This window comes from Anolis sagrei, chromosome 2 (genome assembly GCF_037176765.1).
Source record: "Anolis sagrei isolate rAnoSag1 chromosome 2, rAnoSag1.mat, whole genome shotgun sequence".
Classification (NCBI taxonomy): Eukaryota; Metazoa; Chordata; class Lepidosauria; order Squamata; family Dactyloidae; genus Anolis; species Anolis sagrei.
The window spans coordinates 131,898,865-131,924,870 of NC_090022.1; the positions used below are offsets into that span (position 1 = coordinate 131,898,865).

The window sequence follows — 26,006 nt, forward strand, 5'->3', positions numbered from 1 at the left end:
AGGAGATCACCAGAGAATACCAGGGCTGTAGGCTGTCATCAGAGGGAGGCAATTGCAACCACTTTTGAATATATTGTCAAAGGCTTGCATGGAATCACTGGATTGTTATAGGTTTTTTGGACTGTATGACCATGTTCTAGAAGCATTCTCTCCTGACATTTCACCTACATCTGTGGCAAGCATCCTCAGAGGTTGTGAGATCTGTTGGAAACTAGGAATATCGGGTTTATATATCTGTGGAAAGTCCAGAGTGAGAAAAAGAACTCTTGTCTGTTGGAGCTAGGTGTGAATGTTTCAATTGGCCACCTTGATTAGCATTTGATGGCCTGACAGTTTTTAGGTGTGGCTTGTTACTGCCTGGGGGAATCCTTTGTTGAAAGGTGATTAGCTGTTCCTGATTGTTTTTTCTCTTGAGTTCCCCTGTGTTGGAATTTTGTTCTTTATTTACTGTTATAATTTTAGAGGTTTTTTTTAACACTGGTAGCCAATACTGGTAGCCTGGACTTTCCATAGATAAATAAACTATTTTCCTAGTTTACAACAGATCTCACAACCAGGTGAAATGTCAGGAGAGAATGTTTCTAGAACATGGCCATTCAGCCCAAAAAACCTACAACAACCCACCTTTGAATATTTGCACAGGAAAACCTAATGAAATTAATGGGGTTGTATACAGGCAGCTTGAAAGCATATAATGCAGCATACAGGAGCAGAAATGAATTAACTACTTCTCTTTTGTGCTGTGTATGAATAGGACTTGCACTGGATGGCTTTTATGGTCTCTTCCAAGTCTTATGCTTAAAGACAGCAGATCCCGTCTGATGTTGGAAGCTAAGCTGGGTCAGTCCTGGTTAGTATTTCAATAAGAAATACTTGGCACTGTCCAGGCCTGTAGCCAAGATTTTGATTCGGGGGGGGGGGGTTTGATTTGAGGGGGGCTGAGTTTGATTCGGGGAGGGGGCTGAGGATCTACCCTAGCGAAGCTTTTGTATCGTTATCCCAATACCCCCATGCATATAGGATATTTTGAGCATGGTGATCAGATCATGATATGAATAAACATAACTGTTTAAATAATGTACCAGTAAGACCTTCTCACAGACCACCCTGAGAATTTGGGGGAGAGGGGCTGAAGCCCCTCAAGCCCCCTCCCCCCGGCTACATGCCTGGCACTGTCTACATTTTGGGGAAAGAACTAGCAAAGCTACCTCTGAATTGCCCATGCCTAAGAAAACTAAGCTATTCATGAGATTGCCATAAGCTGACAGGGGACTTGAAGGCACACAGAGAGAGTGAATGAACATGCCTGAGCACACCCTCTAGAGGCGGCTTCACTGACAGAGCCCTGGGCTCGGAGAGGCCAATCCTTGTGGCCACTGGCCCAATCAGCCCAAGTCCATATAAAGGCAACTCTGGGGGAGTTCTCAGAAAGAAAGGGAAACGGCACAAAGCTCAGGCAGGGCCATATATGGAGAAACAAACTAGTGACAGTACCAACAGAGCATTAGTCACCAAGACCAGGAACCCTGACCAAGCAACCACTTTCCCCCCAAGCAGAAGAATCCTAGTAGGAAGCACAACTTTACGCTGAAGTGTGCAAATCTAATAATAGTCTCCTGTCAAAAAGGAAGGTTTGCATTTCTGGGGGATGCAAGTGGCAAACTCTTAGGTAAACAATACTTGGGATCAGTCAGCTTGTCTCTTGTGAGTTACAAGAGGGGTGGCGTGGGGGGGAATAACTGGGCTATCATACGGCCAGGTGGAAGAGGAAACCAGGTGCCTTCAGATTCCAGAAGAGTTGCAACTTATGCATATGGAGTGGGAAGGAAGGGTTGCTGGCAATCATGAGGAGACTGCTGTGCTGAGAACATCTTTGATCGCAAACATAAGAGCTCTCTCCTACTTTAAATGTTCTCTGCTGGCCAAAACCTGAAGCCGATTCCACCAAGGGGAAGATCAGTGCTACAGCAAGCAGTTCAATCTCCATTCACTACGCATCTTCTCAGAGTGGCAAAAAGAAGCAACAGCTCCCTCAAGAGGCAACTGGCACACACTGGCAGCAACAGAGATGTCTGTCTACTGTTCAGTGTAGCAATTCCCATCCACCACACACCCACCCCTGGACCAGCAATGGCAGCGTTCAAGGACGGCATTCCTATTTAGTAGCCGACCCCCCTCCATTAGTAGCTATACTATTCTGTCTTATGCTCCTATGGAATTTAATTGATTTTGCACTTCAGGTCCTCTGAAGATGCCAGCCACGGATGCAGGAGAAAATGCAGCTAGAACTTGGCCATACAGCCTGGAAACCACACAGCACCCCAGATTTTGCACTTGCTTTGCTTAGTGTGGTTCATCTATTGACAGAAATGGGACATCACATGGCCTTTCAGAGGTTGCAGTGCTCACCATCCATCAGCATTGCCTGTGTCAGCTTGCAGACCTAAGGACACTGTAGCCAAGGTTTCTTGGATCGTATATTCCCCACTTCTGGGTCTAGTAGCATCACTATTAGAATGGCTGACACACTCAGCATTGCTTTCATATACACATTTAAACCACATCTCATTCTTCCAGAAAAGCAGGGCAAAGGTCGTGCCTGTTTGGACAATAGGAGTTCCCTGGTAAAGCCACCATGGTGCCTGTTCAGCATGGACAGTTTCAGAGGCCCATAGAAGTCATGAAAACAGCTTCAGATATAAACACTCAACAGCAGAAGAAACTATACTTTTTCCTGCCTTTTAAAATCAGCATTAAAACTCCAAAACATTTCTAACCCATGATCCATGTATGTTGGCAGGAGCATTATCCAATGGACACCAAGAACACCTGATGCTTATTATCCTGTCTCAAACATAGAATGTATGGGGTGGGGGAATGGGGTCCAGATCGGTGCCTGAGACAATTGATACCCTCCTCCAGTTCTACATACACAAACCCAATTTGTACTGTCAGCATTTCCATCCCAACTTCTATCATACATTGCTATCCCACTGAGGGCTATCACCTTGCTTGGCGCAAGGTAGGCCCTATAGCACGTATACAACCTTTTCACTAACCTGCCCCCCCCCCCCAAAATTACTCTCTGGAAGTATTGTGGGCCTCTCTAAATCCTCCAGTGTAGTTCTATGATACGCTTCTAGCACAGGTATAGGTTTTGCTATTATCCAGCGTTTCAGGAATCCAAATGGCATATATAGGTCTTGAAAAATATTCCCTGCAGATATGAGAATCATACTGTATATGATTCTTGATTCTCTTGCTTCCTCTTACTGCCTAATGATAGGCCAGACCTGGTCCAGCCCTCTCCCAGCTGTAACTTTCTTGTATCCTCATCATCACCAACAACAAATCAGTTAATAAAGACAAAATCTGCATACCTGCACAAAGCCTTTGAAGCATCAGATGCACACATGGATACCTATATACACATTGATTTGTATGCAGCACCTTGTTACGCTTTCTCTATTTATTTATTTATTTATTATTTGAACTTATATGCCGCCACTCCCCTGGGGCTTGGAGCGGCTTACAAGAATGGCTAAAATCTAACAAAATTTTAAAGTAATTTAAAACAATTTAAAAACAGCAATATCAAACATTAAAAGCCTGTCGAAACAGGTATGTCTTACATGCCCTGCGGAAAGCTGGTAAGTCCCGCAAGGCACGGACTTCAGGTGGCAGAGTATTCCAGAGTAATGGTGCTACTGCTGTGAAGGCTCTGCATCTGGTTGCTGTTAGACGCAAGGTCTTGACACTGGGAATTTCCAATAGATCTTGGTCCTCAGAATGGAGGGATCTCTGGGGTTGGTAGGGGGTGAGGCGGTCCCTCAGATACATCGGCCCCAGACCATGCAAGGCCTTAAAGGTGAGTACCATCACTTTGAAAGTGATCTGGTGCTCAATTGGTAACTGCAAGACAGAGCTCCGAGAGAGAGAGAGAGAGAGAGAGAGAGAGAGACTCCAACTTTGGCACAAAACCCCCAATTGCATAGTGCTATCATGCCTCACTGGAGCTTCCAGAAAGCAAAGGCTGCATTCTTAAGGACATAGGCCTAACTGCAGAATAATTTCAGTTTGAAACCACTGTAACTTCAATATTTCAATGTAACTTCAATACTATGGAATCCTGGGAGTTGTAGTTTGGTGAGGCACCACCACTCTTTGGCAGAAAAGGGTTTGGCCTAATGTTAGCCGCCCTGAGTCTGAGATGGTGGTGGGGTATAAATAAAGTTTGTATTATTATCATCATCATATTATTATTATTATCTTGTAAAACTACAACTCCCACTCATTCCATACCACTGATAGTAGTGTCAAGCTGTTTTAATTCTATGGTGTAGATGCACAAATAGTCTTAGCCTGAATGAACTGGGCTTTACAAGAAGCGAGCCTACTTAGAACTGTGGTGCAAACAACCGCAGGCTCAGTCTGTGGACCCGATCCCACCCTAGATGTCTCGGTGACTGTAGAAGCCACACAGGCAAATATGACAGCCAACATTGTCCACTAACTGTATACAGCCCATCAGCTTGGGTTTAAATAGTAGAAAACAACCTACAACTTGTTGCAGATTTGAGCACTGTTACATCGACAAATTACTACAGCCCACTCGGCCAAGGGCTAATGCTGAGACTCCACCAGACTGAAAAGGGAAAAAAAGCAGAGAGAACAAAAGTACTGTTGACAATGAAAGCTCAGTGATATGGTTGCTTTTTCAGTGACTTGAAACATCCCCACAGAAGTCATGACATAGCTGTAACATCTATTGAAAATATGTTCCAGAAAGGATTATTTAGCTTTCGGAATTCAAAAGCATTGGTTTTGCACTTGTCTGATGTTGACAGCAGAGTTCCTTTCGTGATACTTGCAGGAAAGAAGAGACAGAGCAAATATAGAAATCATGCAACTCTCCAGGAGTTTTTAAATAATGATTTCCCAAACTTCTCATTCATGGTGATACTGGCTAGTAGTGTTTCTGGGAACTGCAATCCTGCAATATCTGAGGGCCACACAAACAGAGCATCTACAATGTATAATTAACACAGTTTGAAACCATTTAAAATGCTTTGGAATCCTGGGAGTTGTAGTTTTGCAAGGTCTTTTGCCAGGCAGGAAGCACTCAGGCTTTGAAGCTGCAAGGCTATTCAATGTTAATCAAGCTGACCAATTGCAACATTCACACCTGCCTCACACAGAGAAGAGTTCTTTCTCCCACTCTGGACATTACACAGATATATAAACCTCACTTGCCTAGTTTCCAACAGACCTCACAACCGCTGAGGATGCCTGCCATAGATGTGGGTGAAATGTCAGGAGAGAATGCTTCTGGAAACATGGCCATACAGCCTGGAAAATTCACAGCAACCCACTCTTTAGCCTTGTCTACCAGAGTGATGATGATGCCTCACCAAACTACAACTACAGTGATTTCATTGCACTGACCCAGGGCAGTTAAAATCAAATTGAATTAATTCTATGCCCTCAGTGTCCATCCTGGGATACAGCGAGCTTAAAAGGCATGTGCAAGTCCAGCTGACTCCCTGTATCAATGGATTCTCCAGTTATGGAATCACAACTTGATTTTGTCCTTTTGTGTGACACTACTTTATTACGCCACTGTATATAAAGGGGCATGAGCAGTGCACCCACAGATTTTGGTATCATGTAACATCCACAAGAGATCCTTAAAGCAAACTTTAGTGGCTGAGAATCAATTTGGTGGTATGATGACCCCTACTGCCTAAAACAGGATGGTACAACCATTCGAAGCCAGAGCACAGTGATTTGCACAGGACTGCTTTCTTTCCATTATTGTAAAAAGCTAGGCAAGGCAAAGTGGTGGTGGCGGTGGTGTTTTTGCTGGCCAAACCCCTCATGATCTGAAAGGCTGCATTGACTTACCATGGAGCAACATTGACCCTTGAGGCTCAAATTGGCAGCAGTTGCAGTGTCTGGCCAAGTTGTTTATCATCAGCTTGAGGAGAAATGTCATGAACGTAAAGCAAGGCAGTGGTTAGGTTGCACATACTGGCTGGGACGGGACACTTGAGATCCTATTCCCAGCAGCGAGGGAAACGTACCTTGGAATATTACTTTGAATGTTACACTGGCCAGCACACATTTTGGTGCCTCAAATATTAAGCCTGTCTCTGGGGATATTTAAAATGTCAACTCCAAAAATGGCACTAGTTTGCTCCCATCAGCTCTAGTATTTGAGATATAGAACATATGACATATACCAGTTGTAACCTGGTCATCAATGATGATCTAAGCAACTAGATGATCTAAGAAATTCCCAGATAATGGTTTTTAACAGAGATTTTTTAAAATGCTGTTTATCTTTAAGCCTGTTTTAATGTTTGCATATTTGTATACTTAAAATTGTATGCTGATGCTTTTATGTTAAGCCACTTTGAGTCTCCTGCAGGAAAGATAAAGCAAGATATTATTATTATTATTATTATTATTATTATTATTATTATTATTATTATTAACACAACAAGATGAGTCCACAGCAGACAAGATCACTCTGCTGGCTGCTGTATTGGATCACACATTGGACACTTCTCAAATGTCGAGGACTGTGTGATGTATCAGCGAATAATGCGTGCAGATCCCAGTGGGGTGGCCTTCTGCAGCTGACAGATGGTAATTTTGTCACCGCCGATTGTGTTTAAGTACAGGCCAAGATCTTTAGGCACTGCACCTAGTGTGCCGATCACCACTGGGACCACCTTGACTGGCTTGTGCTAGAGTCTTTGCAGTTCCATTTTTAAATCCTTGTATCATGTCAGCTTTTCCAGTTATTTTTCTTCAATTCTGCTGTCGCCTGGGATTGCAACATTGATGATCCATACTTGGTTTTTTAAAAAATGATTGTGAGGTCAGGGGTATTGTGCTACAAAACTCTTGACAGTCTGAATTCAGAAGTATTATTATTATTATTATTATTATTATTATTATTATAATAAGAGCTGATTTGATTATACAATGACGTTTTCTGAATCAGCACCCCAAATAACCCCAGGAACAGGCCTAAAAACCAACACAAAGGCTATGTAATAAAATGAACCCTGGCAATTCCCAGAATACAGCTACTGGCAGGTCTGCCAAAATCAGTACTTCCAAGTTATGTTGGCTGGCCAGGACCTATGGACTGAAATCCATCCTTCTTTGGCAAGAACTCCTTCAGGGACCATGAGATGCGGGGCCAACCTTAAGAAATGGGGCCACAAAGTGGAGTCCACGACATGCAAATGTGGAAAAGAGCAAACTACAGACCACCTACTACAATGCAGCCTGACCCCTGCCACATGCACAATGGAGGACCTTCTTATAGCAACACCAGAGGCACTCCAAGTGGCCAGCTACTGGTCAAAGAACATTTAGTAAACTTTGTTTTTAAATACATTACAACTGGACCCTTGGTTCACCTCTGATATGATAAATAGTCCCAAGTATGGAACAGCCTTTGAAAGCTTTGATAGGGGCCCCTTACACCTTCTGAAAGAGGGGCCATGATGGCTATCTGCTGTATTAAACCTCCCAATTTTATTCCTCTCCTGCTCTGGAAAGAGTTTGTCTCCAGAGAAGCAATCCACTTCTATGAGGAGCATGGAGGGAGGGAGGGAGGCAGCAGGAATGTATCTGAAAAAGGGCCTTTCTTGCTCCTGGTGGAGACATCTCCCACCAATCACAGAGGCAGCCAGGCTTGGGCTCTCTGTACGCACTCACTTCTGACTGGCGGTTGGCTGGAATCCAATTAGGTTAGCCCTGCAGGGCGGCTGAGGAGACCCAAAGACCCAGATCTGTCAGTTCCTCCATTCAAGACTCGCTGAGCAGGAGAGGGAGGTGGGCAGGCAGCGGGCGCGCTGGAGTGCGTAATCCCAACCGACACCAACCACCGGCAGCCGCCTAAGCCTTAACCTCCCCAAACCCGCACATGAGGGGATGCTGCCCCCCCCCCCATCTCCCTCCATCCCTCCCTCCCACTTTTCTCCCTCCTTTTCCTAGCAATGGGTCAGAATCTGCCAGCTCCTTCCTTCTTCAGCCTCCGCAGGGCAATACAGCCAGGCCCCTTGAGCTCACAGCAGGCAGAGGGTAAGACAATGACGTTCTGGGACCTTTCTGTAGGGACAGCTCCTTTTCTATCCCTGCTGGTGTCCATATATATTAAGAGAAGGAAGAAAAGGGATGAACTGAAGAGGCAGAAGGTCTCCTCACTTCAGTTCACTGCACTGCATGGGAGAGTGTGAGCATGTACATGGACATGCACACACACACACACACACACACGGAGGTCCCTCACGCCACCCTCCCTTTCCATGGTCATGTCTCAGGGCCACACCTTTGCAGAGGCAGATGTGGTTTCATGAGTAGCCCTTACAAAAGGGGACTGAGTAGCAGTGAGGAAATTAGAGAGACAAGGATTAGGGGCATCACACACTCCAGCTGACGGGTGGACTGTTGTTGCTGCTGCTCTACAAGATTAAAAGTGAAGGTCTGCAGAAGGCAAAGGAGAAACACTCTTCTTTTGGCGCCATCTCTAATTTTTTTCCATCCCTAGGTTCCCATTTGCAGGCTGACCCATCGGTGGCTTCAAGAGGGATTTGGGGAGTGGGATGGAAAGCACCCCCATCTGCCTGCAAACAGCCTCTGAGGCTCAAGGTGAAGAGTCCGCTGGGGGTCAGAGGGCAAATGCAACATCAATTATTCCAGATCAAGCCACCGAAGAGTGCCCCCATCTTTCACCCCTGAGTGTTGGAGCATTTCCTAATGGCCTTTAGTGCTGGCCAGCAAGCGCACTGAATGGCTTTTCAATTATTCATCAGGAGCAGGCAGCTTTTAAAGTGGATGCGGTAGCATTAGCTCAGCGGGGAGGCTGCAGCCAAGGCCCCCGAGCTCCCAAGGACCTGCCGGTAGACGGAAAGCGAAAGGAGATGCTGACAGTCGGCATGGCAAGGGCAGCCTCTCACGGCAGCCGAGGGCTTGACAAAATACCGGGATTTTCTTGTTAGATTTGTGTTCTCCTGAGAAGGAAGGAAGTTAAACACACACACACAAGGGAGAGGGAAGGAAAAAAACAAAACACATAACCCTGTAGGAGTCTCCAGCATGGAAACAAACAAGCACATTGTTTATAGAAAGGACAAATACTGGAAAAAGGAGCAATGCGCCCCATTAGAAAAAGGGGTACCGTGCTAATAGCACCCCTCTGTTACTTTGTGTGTGTGTGTGTGACATCAGGTGTTGTTGTTTTTCCACAGTGTTTCCGAAAATACATGACACAGCTAGAGGCATAGCCCTTTTCTGCTGTTGTTTCTGTCTGGAGTGAATAAAAAGTGATTACATTTCCAGTCGAACCTGCCCGCTCCCCTTTGCACATACAGTTCACCAGACTCTGGCCTGCCACAGCTAAGCAACCACCAAAAGCAAAAGAAGTCAAAACTAACAACGTCAAGTGCGATCCACAACACGCCACCCACACCCACTACAGCACCTTGCCGGCTGTCCAAGCAACACACATGTACATACAATGCTTGACACGCACTTGCACACAGGCTATCCGCCCAGGCGTCTCTGCCTGTGTGTCAGACTGCCACAATGCACCAATCAAACCCACCAATAGGCAGGCATTCAGGAGCTCAGGGTGGGGGGTGGCAGGGAGAAAGTACATTAAAGGTGGGGAGTGAATGAGAAAAGCAGGGGACAAAAGGAAAGGCTGAGCCCCAGGCCTTTCATCCTTCAGAACTGACCCATTGGGACCCTCGTTTTGCCCAGCTTAACCCCTCCCGCCCCCCGGCTATGCCTCTGCATCAGCCCTCAGTCAGTTCACAAGGTGTACAGCCAGCTGTTCCCTTTCATCCCACAATGGCACCAAGCAGAAATGGCAGTGAAATCATCCAAGCCCCGTCTTGAAGATGGGGAAGCAGCCACAGCTTGGTGCTCACAAGACGATGAGGCTGGGGTTGCGCAGCTGCCGATAAACATGAAGGAGCTTCTCCACCGTCGCATCTGAATTGTTGTCCAAACACAGCTGGTCACGCAGGGACTGGGCCTCCTTTAGCAGCATCTGGAGGAGAGAAGCGGCTCTGTCAGAGGGCACTGGGCAAGTCTATCCCCAGTGGGGAGGCTCCTCCTTTGGAGGCTTTTAAACAGAGGCTGGATGGCCATCTGTTGGGGGTGCTTTGAATGTGTTCTTCCTGTTTCTTGGCAGAATGGGGTTGGACTGAGTTGCCCATGAGGTCTCTTCCAACTCTATGAGTCTATCCCACCAAGCTGTACACAAATAGGGCCGGATACATTCCTAAGTAATATGGTGCTCTTTGTTTCATCCTCATCTTTTGAGCTTCCAGCTTTCCCCTTTCCCATCTGGTCTTTTGTCATTCCCTCTTTGCTGCATTATGCAAGCACCAAAGCACTGGCATATATTAATGAAGGGTCTGGAAGGCACCTCTCCCTGCTACTCAATTGGAGGGACAGGGAGTGGAAAGAGGGGAAGACCAAAAGGCAGCCCTTAAGTGAAAACCTTAGCACTGAAAAGGGTTACGTTCCCAACTCCTGCGATCATATGGAATGTATTATACAAATGCCTGCTGTAAACCCTCGGCTGTGGGGGGAGAGGAGTGAGAAAGGGGCTGCTAATCAAGTTATGGAAAGCGTAAACAGAATGAACACAGCCGCTGCCAGATTGGGTCAGCCCAACTGCCTGTCTCAGCCCAGCAATTACAGAACAAGCCATAAATCCATTCCCTGTCATTTACTCTGTCAAACCAGATTCCAGTGCAAAGGTGGTACAGCTTGGCTTGACAGAGCTGAAGGGCCTTTCAAGGCAGGTGGGGAGCTCAAAAACCTCTGCTCTGGCAGGTGAAACCCCAAGAGCAAGAGGTTGTGGGTGCAGATACTTTATTTCACCTCCTCCCGTACACCCCCCGCCCCAAAAATCACACAAACACAATCCACACATGCTCTCCTTGAAACTATCCAGGCACAAAAACAGGGCAGGTTATCTGTTCCTACAGCAAATGGAGGTAGCCCCAGACACTCCAAGGCAGAAACGCTGCTGACCTCATGGTTGGCTTGGATCTGCTGGAGGTACTGCACTCGGATATCTGGGGGAGAAGAATCCTGGGCTGCTTGCTCCAAAACCAGAGTCTGTATGAAATAAAACACAATGAGACACCACCTGGTTAAAAGCCAGAAAAAGACAAGCTAACTGGGGCATTATTTTTGTTTTTCTAGGCCTTTGACAACAAAGTGCTTTTTTTCAGAAGGTATTTCATTAATTTTTTATTACTGTATTTCTTCAGTTCTAAGCCACACTTTTCCCCCTATATAAACATATCGAAATATGAGGTGCCTCTTAGAATTTTAGATGTATGTATGTATTTTTGGTACTGAAATTAGTGTGGATCTTACAATTGATGACATCTTACAACTGAATAAACATTGTATTATTTACTATTTTAAATGTTTAATATGGTTGTGTTCTGTGACTTCTGAATCATTTTGTTGCTTTAATTGCATTTCATTTCAACTTATATCATGAGGTGTTTTTGGGAGTACAAGGATACAGGGATAAAGGGGAAATGTGGGTTATAAAATAAAGAAAGATAGATATAAATGATAACTGGATCTTTGTCATTTAATCAAATACCTGCATATTCCACATGCCCCTGGGTGTCTCCTGCCATCCCCCCCCCCCCCCACTTCTCTCAAGTCCAATAAAGAAGGTGTTAAGTTACAAGCCCAAATGTGTATGGTCCTCAATAGTGAAAAAGAAAGGTGGAAGGAAGTAGTTATGTTCAGAGATGGCAATTTTTTTCTGTGTCAGGAGTGACTTAAGAAACTGCAAGTAGCTTATGTTGTGAGAGAATTGGCCGTCTACAAAGACATTGCCTAGGGGACACCTGGATGTTTTACCATCCTGTGGGAAGCTTCTTTCATGTTCCCATGTTAGAAGCTGGAGCTGACTGACAGGTGCTCATCCCGCTCCCCAAATTCGAACCAATGACCTTCAGGTCAGCAGTCCAGCTGGCATAAGAGCTTAACCCATTTCACCACCAGGGGACGGTGATAGGACTAATCTGTTGAAGTGAGGGAACACACGCAGAGAGAGAGAAGGGGAAAATCTCCTGCTCCTCACTCATTCTTCTCCATAGAAACCAACTCCTTTGGGACCTCAGACCATAACTGTTTTCTGGTCTGAGAAGTAAAACAATGCTTTTTGCTGCTTCCAGAAATAATGGAGAGAAAGAAGATGGGAGAGCAGGGAAGGGATATGTCTCAAAGGGGCTAAGCTCCATTTTGTGTATCAATCCCAATTTAGAGGATGGAGTTCAAGGGAGATACTGCACGGCCCCTCTTCCCCCATCCTGCTGGATCAGAGCTGATGCTGCCTCTGGCCTACCCTTCTTTCCCAGTCAGACATGCATCTATGGGAGGCCCACAGGTAGAGCATGGGGCAACACTCATGTTCCCCAACAGCTGGTATTGAGAGGCACAGATCTCTACTACTGAAGGAAGGATGTTGTCATCACGAATAGCACCTATCAATACCCTCATCTTCCATGCATTTGTTCCATTACTTTTAAAGCTGTCTGAGTTGGTGGCCAGCATAATCTTATGTTTCCATGTGGCCAATCTGAAGTGTGAAGCAGTAATTCCCTTGCCTGTCTTGATTTTTCCACCACTCAGTTTCACTGGATAGCCCCAGATTCTAGTATAAGAAAGGATGATGAATTGCACCAAGACATACAACTTTTCCCCTCCAACTCCAATGTCCACAAGCTGTTGGATGGACACAGAGTGCTCTTCTTCTCACCTCCTTCCACTCCCGTCAGGAATCGCATATACAAACCTGAATCCGCCTGACCACTGCATGGTGTATCTGGCACATGTTGGCCAACGGGGAGCTCTGGATGACAATCTCGACAGCTTGGAGGGGCCCTGCTGTGTTCATGTCACTGACAGCCACCTGGGATTGGATGACACGACATAATTACCACACACTCTGTTGAATGGTGAAAATTAAAAAGCAAGAGTCTCAGTCTTTTTCTCTGAAGCGTCTAATTTACTTCATTTCATAATTTAATTTTATTTACATTCTACATGTGAGTGATAACCAAGTCCACAAAGTGTGCCAAGGGCTGAACTGGGATTTAATCCCCAAGGAACTTTATTAGCCAGTTCTACAGATTGTGAGAATCAATAAATTGTCATACTTCCAGCATTTAGAAGTTGGAAAGTGTGCAATACGGAACCATTAGGCATTTTATAAAAATCTTACAAAGATATTTTATTAGGTTTTGTTACTTTATTTTAGAACAATTTTCAGTGTTTTTCAGAGTATTAAAAAAAGATTACAGATCTCAATTTGGTCAAATTGCATGTTACATATGATAATATGCAACAGCATGTTTTTGTATGCAACATTTCCCTGTTTTTCTGCTCCAATATATTTTTCCTGCAATCTCAGTGATTCCCAATGTGCCCTAGAACGCATACAGACTTTATTGGAATATAACAACACAATCACAACACGGGTATATACAACAAATGGAAGCAAACAAAAAATACCTATAGGTTCTTAATCTCAAGGATAAAATTTGCAACAGTCTCACAAAAGAATCCTCCAGAGTTGTTCAGAAGATATGGAATTTTATAACGCTCTTGCCACTGAGAACACCGAAAAATGGAATTCCTGTATTTCATCTGTATATTATCATATTTGGGGCAAACAAAGAATGGTGAAGTGTTTCAACAGAGACTAAGTGACAAAAATAAACTCTTTCAGAACATTCCACTTTGTTATATCTCCCATCCAAAAGAGCTGATAACAAAACATTGCATCTCGCAGCCGGCAAAGCTCTCCTCTGGGTGGGATTAATCAAAATGCGAAGATATGGTGCCATGACTCCACACTCACATGGAATTAATGATGTGGTAGGGGAACAAGTTGCCTTTGCTACAATAATCAGATTATAAAAGTCAATATCCAAAAGTCTGCCCTTGACTGACTTGCAGGCTTCCACATTCGTGAGCACTAAGAGTGCTTCCAAAGACAGGCCAATTGCTTCTACCTTTCTGAGAATCAAAGAATACCATTCTGAAATAAAACGATTTGATAACAGAGAAGGAATATAGCTATCGGGGTCTGCTTGAAAATGCATATGTAGCCAGAATTTTATAGCTCTCATCCATGCCAAGGTTTCAAGAGTGGTTTGACCCATCTCAATGCTTAGCGTGGCATAAGGCACACATCTAGGGAGCCCCATTAACTTCTGGAGAAACTTAGAATGTAGTGTATCAAATGATTTGTTGATTTCAGAAATCCAAATAGGGGAGCCATACAGTAATAGCCTCAAAAACTTTAAGGGCAGCAGAGATATATTGGTTACCCTTACTGTAGAAAAAAAAAACCCACCCTTGTCATTCCACAGATATATAAACCCATTTCCTAGTTCCAACAGACCTCACTACCTCTGAGGATGCTTGCATAGATGCAGGTGAAATGTCAGGAGAAAATGCCTCTAGAACATGGCCATATAGCCCGAAAAAATCTACAACAACCCAAAATGATATATTGCTGCAATATTAATATGTGCAGAAGCCATTACTGTTTGTCGCTGTGAGAGCCATGACAGGTTATATCTGTAACAAATTCCAAGGCATCGAAAGTACTTGACCCTGCAGAGGAAAAATGCCTAGAGATGCATGTGTGAATTTGGAACAAGGAAAGGGTTAATTGTCCCCACATGGATAAGAGCAAAGGTGATAACAGAATTTTTGCCCTTGAGCTTCCTAGCCCATTGTCCTAACCATCTGTGTCTTCTGAACAGTGAATGTTTCCCATGAAGAAGTATCCCAGAATATGGCCACAGGCTCTTTTAGCAGCCAAAACAAATATTCAACTAGCACAGAGAATTTGATGCATTCCAGCTTCCATTTCTTTAATGGATTGAAGGACAACTCAGTTATCAAAGCCATTACAAACTTGCTCTATGCAACCCATTTTTTAATGTGCCATCAGCATGTTGGTAGCTTAACACTGACACAATCTTTGGAATGATGCAAAGCTCAAGGAACAAAGACAAGTCAAATGCTCCACGAAAAGGCAAAGTTCTAAATAAGTAGATTCCTGTAGCATTGGTTCAGAAGTATTTCGCACCTTTTGGAAACAAACTCCATAAATTAAGACTGTAGTCAAGATAACGCTTGGTAAATGGAAGACAGAATGCAAAGCGGGAGATTCAACGAAAGACACCACAACCCTAAATTTGCAAGACCTAAGCAGAGCAGCTGATGACCAGAGTCTTGGAGGTCTCTCATTCATAGAGTTGAAGTTAACTTGCCAGCAAAGTTGGGAGTAGTTTTATATAACAGATAAGAATATGGTGGGTTGTTTTTTTAAGTTAACATTTCTATTATGTTAAAACTACACTAAGATACCTAAGAAGTATAAAGGTAGAAAAATTACAGTTTGAGTTTAATGATGTTTGTTAGCCACCCCGGGTGTTGTTTTTAATTGAAAAGGTGGACAAAAAAGTAATAAACAAAATAAGGTAATCATGCTAAACTCCTTCCTCTCCCCAGATAAGGCATAAAGACCCAGAACTATCAGTAGCAAGCTTTCTGGACCTGTACAAGAAGGCTACCACATTCAGAAATGTCTCTTCTCTCCCCTCAGTTATGACAATCTATGATGCCCTGGGCTCCTATCCTAGAAGTCTCAGATCCCAAATAAATGCCAGTATATTTCATTAATATATTTAGAATTTTGCTCCTTTTACCTTCCCTAAATTTACCAGGATCAAGACCTGCCAAAAGGACTACACTTAAGATCTGGCGACTCAGTGGGGGCTGCCTTAAGCACTAAGACAACAGCCCTTGCACTCGGTAGAAATGAGGTGGCTTCTTGATCAAGCCCCAATGAGATGTGCCTTCCCTACATGAGTTTCATCTAGGATGTTTAGCGAGAACCAAATTAGCGTGGCCTCTAATCACACTGGCATTATTGACGCTTTCTTGCGCATAGCCAGAAGAACCCAGTTGCTGCCAGCGTTCAGCTGCCCCAATCTTGGGAGGGTTAACCAGCCACAGCAGAAGCAGCAGCTAGCAATTAACATCTGCAATTTGTGGCTCCAACAGGATTAAAGGGTTGAACAACTCCAGCCTGACTAGCCTCCCTTTTGCATAGAAGAATGGTCAGAAATGCAGGCATGCAAAAAAGCCAGTCAGTTAAAGCTACATGGCCAATTTCTAGAGCCGCATGGCATCAGTGGTTCGGCCTCCGCAGTCTTGAGCTAGAAAGACTCAACAAGGCTACAGCCAGGATGTGGAACAGTGAGACTGAAAGCTCTTGTATGCCATGTGTTTTGTCCAAAATTCACAAAGCAATGGCACCTTTACTGGGTCAATCAAAAGGCACAAAAAGGGAAATTACTTTTGCATGGAGAGAGATTGCCTGAATCTCAATGGAAAATACTTGGCTGCTGCTGCTGGATTTGAGATTTCATTGCCTGTGTTTTGTTGCACTTTGTCTCATGTGGCCAAGAAATAGGGCATGGCTTTTGACTGCATTGATGTCCCTCCAGAGTTCAGACTATCTTAACTGGCACCAGAAGTATCATCTGTTGATTCTAGGATTGTCACTTTTCTTCTCCTGGGTGATTTTTTTACATCTTTTCTGATAATGAAGCCAGTAAAGCTTTGACAGCTTGCATGATGGATTTTGTGCCATTTGGATGGTCCAATAAATGTATCACTATTTGTGGACTTTGTTACATGTTGCTGCACAGCCAACATGGCTACCCCTAAATATGCGCTTTTGCGTTTTACGCAAATGGCAATTTCCCAAGTCAGAAAATAGGCCATTCTCAATAATTGAAGAACTGTGAAGGTGCTCTAGAGGCTACAGAAAACTATGGATCATTCCTTGTCCACCAGCCCAACTCTTCAATGCATAAGACCTAAGAGAGAAAAAAGTCTTAGGCCTCATTTACACTGCCATATAATGCAGTTCAGTGCTGCTAAACTGCATTATAAAACTGTATATGGCAGTGAAAATCAGTGGTTCTCAACCTGTGGGTTCCTAGGTGTTTTGGCCTATAACTCCCAGAAATCCCAGAATTCCTTATTGTGAGTCAAGCTGGTCAAGGCTTCTGGGAAATCAAGGTTTGGGAACCAGTGTTCTAGGACATCTTTTCTCTTGTCAGGTTGGGATATGTAAGCCTGAATCCTGCTGCTATTGCAAACTATGTACATCCATTGAAAATTAATCAAAATTGATTATAGAGGGTCCACTTTAGTAGCAAATGGATTTAAGCCCCATACTCACTATAAAATTAGGAGGACTGTGGTCATACTCACAGACACTGTGTGATAAGAAGCAGTACTGCTTTTCCATATGCAGCCCCAGACAAAAGTCTAACTCCATTAGAAGGCCAGGGCAGAATTTGCCAAGTGGATTGTTTAAAGGTGAAACAAGCCAACTCCAGATTCTGGCTGGAGGACCTCAACCCCACCCTTCTGAAACTCATGCCTTGCCTCTCGGATGTTCAGCTGCACTTCGCCTCCATCTGGAGCCAGGCCCCGCACTTCCATTCTTTCCTGGCTCCGAAGGGCATCCGCCTCAACGTTTTCTGCCAACAGCCACCGCAGCACGGCACAGCACAGCGGCACATCTGAGCAACAACAATAAAAGAGAGGGAGACATCATAACCAGGGCCATTGGGTTAGCTTTTACTGTCCCTGCCATTTACACAAAACTGAGTGAGAGGGTATTAACCATGTACAAGGTTGAGGGAGCTGGAGCATAAGGTTGCTTGGGTGGGAGCTTGACACCCTGGCTGGGTGGAAGAAGTGGTATCATACAGCATGCACCATGGTTGGGGAACCCTTGAGCAAAGGATAGGATGTTTCTGGACATGGGCAAGCAGTGGTGGAAAGGGCTCATTAGGTAAAGTTAAATGTTTCCCCCTAACATTAAGTCTAGTCATGTCCGACTCTGGGGGGTGGTGCTCATCTCCATTTCTAAGCTGAAGAGCCGGCGTTGTCCGTAGACGCCTCCAAGGTCATGTGGCTGGCATGACTGCGGGGATCGCCATTACCTTCCCACCGAAGCGGTACCCCTTGATCTACTCACATTTGCATGTTTTTAAACTACTAGGCCGGCAGAAGATGAGCCTAACAGCAGGAGCTCACCCCATTCCCCGGATTCAAACTGACAACCTTTTGGTCAAGTTCAGCAGCTCAGCAGTTTAACCCGCTGTGACACAAGGGGTTCATTATGGTAGTTTTAATGGAGCTGCTTGTCTATGGGGTGGAGTTGGGCAGGACATTTTGGCTTTTCCAGAAATCCCCTTCCAGCTGCTGTTGCTATTTTGACTCAAGAGCTTCCTTGTATTTGGGAGGAAATGAAAACTGGGAATAATCAGCAGAAAACAAGAAGCATGTCTCAAGATGTTTGATGATGAATGGTTTATTAATGTGTTTTAGCCTGTGCGTGCTCTCAAAGGACTTTATTCATCCTTCTTTTTGTCCAGCAAATGGTGCGTAAGTTTCAGTTCCAGAAATTTCTGAAGTTAAATTTCAAACAACCCCTGAAGAGGGCCTCTGATAGCATATATAGACAAAATGCATTGGGCTTTTCATTGACCAATCGTTTACTGAACATCGGTTTTGGGCATTTGGAAATAACTTGTTTAGTTGAAGATGCCGGTGAGCAGTAAAAATAGGCCGCTAGGTCCCTTGCCCTGTTTTCCTGTGGCCCCTGAAAATATTCTGCATGAATTTTGTCAACAATGTTTAAAATGATTTGTTTTGTTTTGTTTTTTTAAAGTGTGAGTGAAGAACTCCCACCCTAGGAGTCCTTTGGTTAACTGCCTTCCTATGTGTAAAATAGCTGCTTTGGCCTTGCAAGAAGACCAGGCACTGACAGATAGAAGAATCCAATTCCAATTCCTGTTCTGGACTCAACAAAATAATTGTTTTCCCATCCTCATAGGGACACCTTGGCAAGATACCTCAATTGATATCAGATTCCCATGGAATTTCACCAAATATTTTTACCCGGGCAAAACAAGTGCCACATTGCAAATACATTTCAAAAAAGGATACAGATAGAATTACACAGGATCTTACAGAAACGTCTAAGGGAATGAGAAGTTAGGCACAAACCAACATTTTTCTATCTAGAAAATGGGTTTCTCAGAGAAAATGGGTTCTCAGAGTTTATTAAAATCAATTTACAGCCACCTCCATTTGGACTGTTGCTCAGAGACAGCATGGTAGCAAAGACTGACTTGGGTAGTTTGTGTTTTCATCAGTGACAAGAGGGGGAAAACCGGGAGTGAGAAGAGCTGGAAGGTACATCATGTAACTAATACTGAAGCAAAGTAGCACCAGCCCAGTATACTTCTATATGGGGATAGGGCAGGCACCGCAGAGGAGCATACAGAATCTATATGAAGCTCTTAAGAGGAAGGAATGGATGTAAATATGAATAAACAAAAACAGAACACCACCCAGCTGAACTGCTTAGATTGAGGCTTCTCAAGAATGGGATAAAGTAGCTCACTGACAAGTGAAACTTCTTCTTTGTCCTGCTCCTACCACTACTGTAGAGGTTCAGCCTGTAATTGTTTCTTTGCCTCAGGCTCCTGAGGAAAATGATGAAGGTTCTGCAGAGGTTTCAATGCCTGAGTTAGATGCTGCTGACTCTCAGGGGTTTGGAAATGGGGGTGTTGGACAAGAGAGTGCTGTTAGCCAGAGTGAAACTAAGGATTCTGGGATAGTTAGCCAGCAGGCCAAAGATGCTTTTGTGCAGGCAGAAAGGAGGTTGAGGGAACTTGTGAGCAGTCTAGGTTGGAATGTGAAAGGAATTGGCAAACCGAGGGAGACAGTCTTTGACGGAAGGAGTAAGATATATCAACATTGCCACCTGGAAATAGGGAGGAGGCAATCCGAAAGATTGAGAGAGAAGAGGAGTCAGGGAGAGGTTTCCCAAGGGAAACAAATGCTTTTGCCATGGCTTTGTGAATAAATATAGGGCCTGTGAAACTGTAATCTTTAGTGGAACCAATGGTTGGATTTGAAGTGCAACCATGTGTTATGCTCCATGACTTGTGTTCATGCCGTTCTGTTCATGATGAGATTCCTGTATGTTTCCTGCCTTGGATCCATGTTCATGTATTTGGATTTAATTGCTCAAGTTTGATCCTGTACCATTGTGGGACTTTGATTTCTTGGACTAGTTTGGACATACAGTCTCTAGTTCCTGTGGATTGGTGTACTGGATTTTGGGATATTCTTGCTTCCTGACTTTGATGCTGACTGGATTACTTACCTTGTTTAACTGACTGTTTTTAGAGGCATTTTACTATCATCTTTTTAGAAGTCTTTTATCCTTTTGGCTAAAGCTATAATTGCTTGTAAGAATTCTGGTGTGGTTTCTGGTTCAAAGGTGCATCTCCAGCCTTGCGGGGTAGTTGAACAACTACCCCGCAACAGCCTCTTCAGGCAAATAAAGAGCACAGCCTCTCCCAGTGTGTGCAGAATAGCCAGAGCTTGGCAAGGTACTTTTGGGGACCCCAATTCTAAGAATCCCCCCAAATGGATTTCTAGTCTTAAAAATATTTTCCAAGTTCTGTAAAAGTCATCTGAAAATTGCCAGTGAAAAGACAGTCTGCTGATGCTAAGAGTGGAATGGGCCACTGTGCAGATCCATGGGGTATATCTGCTGTTTCTAGGGATGGCACTGGCTCCACTTCTGGTTTTCAAAAACGAATAGTTACTTACATCAAACAGTGCAACCCTGTAACCTATCTAAAAGGTGAACTGATTCTTATGGATCCTTCTAGGAAAGGAGATTCAGCATTCACCTTCGTTGGGTCAGAAAAAAACCCAACACTCTAGAGATGTCTGAAGATATCTGGCTGCAAAAAAACAGTCAGAATGGGAAAGATTTGCAGATCTTTCACTACAAAGGAAAATAATAGAGTTCACCTGCATTTGTCTGAATCTCGCACCTGCACAGAAGTCCTTGAGGGCAGTTCTCAGCAGTTCGGAGGACACTTTGATAGAAGCCACCGAGGGAGCCAAGTAACCCTCTCCCAGAGTGTTCAGCTCTCTTGGCACTACCTCATCGCTCCTTTCGATGCCGTCAAGGTCAGACCGCATCTGGGACAATTTCAGGAAGGTGTCGAGGGGGTCCCCAGGGAGAGGCATGGCAGCTGCAGGTGGGCTGCCATCAGATGTACTGCTGCCATTTTTCAAGCGAAGGCACTGCAGGAGATCAATGGTTGCTTCCTTCAAGGGCAGGCAGATGCCTTCTCTGTCTGGACAAAGCCCTGGAGAATCATCAGAAAACAAGTCATCCAGCAGCTCGGTGGACTCTGAGACAGTGCCCAGGATTTCCTGTAGGCTGTAGTAGAGAGAACAGGAAACGATGAAAGGCAGCTCTAGCTTGGAGCCTTCTGTAGGGCCCAGTGGGAGGGTCACCTCTGTCTTGTTTCCAGGAAGCAGCTGATCTATGGGGAAAGTATAAGTGGTGGCAGAATCAGAAGAACCTTCATCAAAGTCAAAGGAGCCAGCAAACAGCTGGACGCAGAAGGTCCAGCCTCGCTCCAGGCTACACTCGCTCAAGTTCTCCAAGATGCAGGAGACTGTCAAGGTATCCTGAACCAAGATGTGGCTCCAGTGGGCAGTAATGGTGCAGGTGATGGGCTTTTGGCCATTCTGGCTTGACAGCAAAGCGGCACTCACACTCATCACCTGGTTCAGGCATGTCAAGGCTTGGTTCTTCTGGTCCACTGCCTTCTTTAAGGATGACACCCTGCAGAAATCAGGACAGAAAACAATGTTGCATTGTGCCAATTCTTATTTAACACAAGAAAAATGGTCAAACAATGGCTTGACTATGAAACTGAAGACATGAGAAGCAACATATAGCCAACAGGTGTCATCCAACAAAGGTTTAATTTCTGTGTCAAAACACTGAACAGTCAACTTCCCCAGTCTTTCCCCTCTTGCCTCCCTTGAACCTGGACATCCAAGGATACAGCTCCTGGCATCAGGGGTGCCTTAACTTAATGCTATACAGAGATATCCACATCAGTCTGGTCACATCAATACACCATAATGTATCCACAGGAAACAAATACATATATTATAAGAGTAGTCCCCAAATTATTTTTTGAATTGCAGGTTTCAAATGTACAGTGATGAAAAGTGGTACACATATATCAGCATATGGACATGCTTGAACATGCACATACACAGTGCACCATAGATCTAAGACACATGCCTTCTCCACAACAGATCCTAAAACAAATGGAAATGTAGATTTTTAATATCAATACTGTCATGTGATCACTCAGGCCCAGTCTCATCCCCAGGTAAGATAAAGCAAAATTAAGCATCTCAACTCAGTTGTATGATATTAGATCATGCCTTAGCATGCCACATTTCTGCAGACGTTCCTGCACACACATACAGAAACATACTGTATTTCTTCAATTCTAAGACACATTTTTCCCTATATAAGCATTTTTAAAAGGAGTGTGTCTTAGAATTACAGGTCTATCACGTCTTTTTGTTGATGGTGGTGGTGGTACTAAAATTAGGGTGCATCTTACAATTGATGGTATAATACAACTGAAGAAATATGGTAAATGCACATACATAGCCAAGAATAAACAGGTATTACCTTTCAGAGACATGGCCAATCCCAGACAGCAATTCTTTGATCCTCTGCCCTGCTTTGTCAGGGTTCATTTTTACAGGCTGTGTATCATCTGGACTGCACAAGCCACATGTCATGAGGCGACCTTTCGCAGATAAAGCCAGAAGCTCAGATTCACCTGAGGAGAGCAATATGAATCAGAGAGAGAGCAGAGAGAGTGGGTGCAGGAAAACCAGGGTCTCCCTTCCATGTATTGTCACCCTTTCCCACTCTTGAAGAATTAAAAGGTTTTCTACCCACAGAATAAGCATTAAAGATGTCCCAACAGAGGACAGGCTACTTTTGTATGACAGGCTACTTTTGTATGACAGGCTACTTTTGTATGAATTATTCTACCATGAGCATTTTGCTGACTTAGTATTTACATACACTACATTGTCTAACAAGCAAGATAATGTAGCAAAGCAGTGTAAGATTTTCTCATGAATCCCTCTCTACTTTGTCTTTTCAAGGGAAAATAGTGGTGTAACTGGCATTGGGAGGTACTCTGGAAAGAGATGAAGAGGTGCATGGACCCACCTCTGAATGGGTTCAAGAGCAAGCATAGCAAATAACGTCCCCCTGGATGTTGCTATACCACAAACCCCATCCTCCCTCACCATTGTCTATGCTGGTGAAGGTTAATGAGAGATAAAAGTCTTTTTTTTTCCGTGTCAGGAGCAACTTGAGAAACTGCAAGTTGCTGCTGGTTTGAGAGAATTTGGCTGTCTGCAAGGATGATGCCCAGGGGGCGCCCAGATGTTTTGAAGTTTTATCCTTGTGGGAGGCTTCTCTCATATCCCTACATGGGGAGCTGGAGCTGACAGAGGGAGCTCATCCGCACTCTCCATGGATTTGAACCTCCAACCTGTCGGTCTTCAGTCTTGCCGGCACAAGGGTTGAACCCATTGCACCACCAGGGGCTCCAGCTAAAGTTTGGAGGGCCATGCATTTACCATCCCCATTTAGCTTATAGTTGGTTCATTTTGGTGAGCTACACATGTGAACTACTCCTCACTTGTGTCATTTCTCAGTCCAGGTTCTAGATGGAAAATGCCATTCTACAGAGAGGCCAATGGCATGGAATTTTACATCTTGTGGTTGGATTGAGAAGTGACACAAAGAAGCTGCTACTTGCTGGAGTCTCTGAGCCAACATACTTTTTGGGACAGCATGTCTTTTTTTTTACTAGTTCCTATTCTCTGCTAATGTAGTAAGCAGTAACCTGGATGACAGGGATTAACTGGTTGCAACATCTGAAGATTAAACCGGATATTAATTCAAACTGGGGATATAAATCACGGGTAAACATAATTATGAACTGTGGTTCTCATTGCTGAACTGCAGTGCTTTTTTCATGTCAGGAGCGACTTGAGAAATTGCAAGTCACTTCTGGTGTGAGAGAATTGGCTGTCTGCAAGGACGTTGCCCAGGGGAAACCCAGATATTTTATGTTTTACCATCCTTGTGGGAGGCTTCTCTCATGTCCCCACAAGGGGAGCTGGAGCTGATGGATGGGAACTCACCCCTCTCCCCGGATTCAAAGCACCAACCTTTTTGTCAGCAGTCCTGCTGGTACAAGGGTTTAATCCCCTGTGCCACCAGTGCTCCTAACTTATACGTTAACTTTAAAGTGTATAAAAGTTTTAGCTGGCGACAGATAATGAAAGCTGCAGTCTAGCGAGATCCGGAGGCTGACATTTCCCCTGTATCTACTTTGAAGGAAAGTGATTATAAAGAAAGCTTCATAGAAGATGCTCAGCAACGAAGATCTGAGCATCTGTCTGGAGTGCTTCAGTTGCATATTCCTGCATGGCAGGGGTTTGGACTAGATAGCCCTTGTGGTGTCTTCCAATTATTTGATTCTAGGGACAGTGTGATAAGCATAGGGTCTTGGATCAGATCACATGGCCGCAGTTGTCCCAAAAGAAATAGTATCTGTAAGAGGGACTGTGCCAATTTGCCCATTTTGGAGCTATGGGTGCATTTGTGGGGCGATTCCACCTCTAACACACCCAACTGCATCTTGGCAAAAAGCTACTTCAAAAGCTGCCCTTCTTTTAAGGCTGCAGATCGAAAAGTGGCACATTACACATACAGAATCGATGGCACAAGGAGGCTGCCCACTGAGAGACTGGAAAAGATGCACAGCAGTCAGTCCTGGACGCCATACAGAGAAAAGGAAGCGAGAGAAATGGCAGCTTCTTCACTACAAAGCAAGCTCCTCACTCTTTGCTGCCCGGCACCCCATGGGCAAGAAGCTGGGGCTTCAATTTGCTTCTCCCCCTGCAGAAGATCACAGTCGGGAGGGATGTTGAAAAACATCAGCCAGCAACCCAAGCGTGCAAGGCAGAAGGAGTGCATGGCGAAACACCTTTCAAATAGCGCTCTGCGACACCCAGGAAAAGAGGGGTGAGTGTGCATAAAGGCGGTCTTTCTTTAGACTGTGCCTTAGATGTGGTGAATCCATTTGGTCACTTTTTTCATAATGTACTTCTCAGAATTCCCCAGGTGACACAACTCCTGGCCATGCAAGTTGGGGAATTTGGAAAGTGGTCCTCCATAGAGTGACTCTCTCAACCTCAGGCTCATTTGGCCTTTGTTGCATTTCGTTTTCATTCTGTCATGGAGACCAGTTTCCTGCTTGTGAGGCCTCACGGTCAGGACAACGGGTGCTGAAGCAAAGGAAATCAACCAGAAGAAGGGTGAAGTATGGATGATCAAAGGGGCAATGTCCAGGATTAGATCAGAGTATGGCTCCCTGAATTTTTCTAAATTGTATAGGTCACCCTCACACTGCCTTTTCTGCAAACAAAAAATAAAGTGTCCAAAATGCCTGTATGTTGTGTATTTTTGTCATGTTTTCAGAACCTGCTGGGTCAATTAAGCAAGGAGGCCTTTTTTGCCCATTCATCTCAAGGCCTCACCTGGACTGAAAATGGCTCAATAGAGGGGTCAACCCCCAACCCCACTCCACCACCACCACCACAGAGGGTGGTTGGGGACATTCTGGATTTAAAAAACTGTACTTCCCTATGCTAAAGGCTCAGCAACCAAGCACCACAAGTCACGGTCCCAGACTTCCATTACTTTAGGTCCCTGCCCCACTATCACTGCTGTCTGCTTTTGCAACTGCACCATTCCCCCAACCACTTTCCCCTGCTGATGCCTTCACTACTCAGTGTAAAGGCATTTTCAGTTTGACAGAAACCCAACTTGTGAATGCCAACTGTTATTCCAGTGTTTTTGTTGACTGCTCCAAGGCTTTTGTAACTCCCTC

General features: G+C 44.5%; 1 protein-coding gene across 1 annotated transcript in view; it reads right to left on the reverse strand.

The window, feature by feature from the left end:
- Nucleotides 1-9,103: 9,103 nt before the first annotated feature.
- Nucleotides 9,104-26,006, reverse strand: part of FAAP100 (FA core complex associated protein 100) — a 29,662-nt gene continuing 12,759 nt past the window's right edge. The window contains exons 4-9 of the mRNA XM_060764265.2: nucleotides 22,712-22,865; nucleotides 21,033-21,838; nucleotides 17,551-17,687; nucleotides 12,863-12,979; nucleotides 11,071-11,157; nucleotides 9,104-10,075 (exon numbers count right to left, since the gene is read on the reverse strand). Coding sequence (XP_060620248.2) covers nucleotides 9,950-10,075; nucleotides 11,071-11,157; nucleotides 12,863-12,979; nucleotides 17,551-17,687; nucleotides 21,033-21,838; nucleotides 22,712-22,865 — 1,427 coding nt within the window. The 3' untranslated portion in view covers nucleotides 9,104-9,949. The remainder of the gene's footprint in view (nucleotides 10,076-11,070; nucleotides 11,158-12,862; nucleotides 12,980-17,550; nucleotides 17,688-21,032; nucleotides 21,839-22,711; nucleotides 22,866-26,006) is intronic.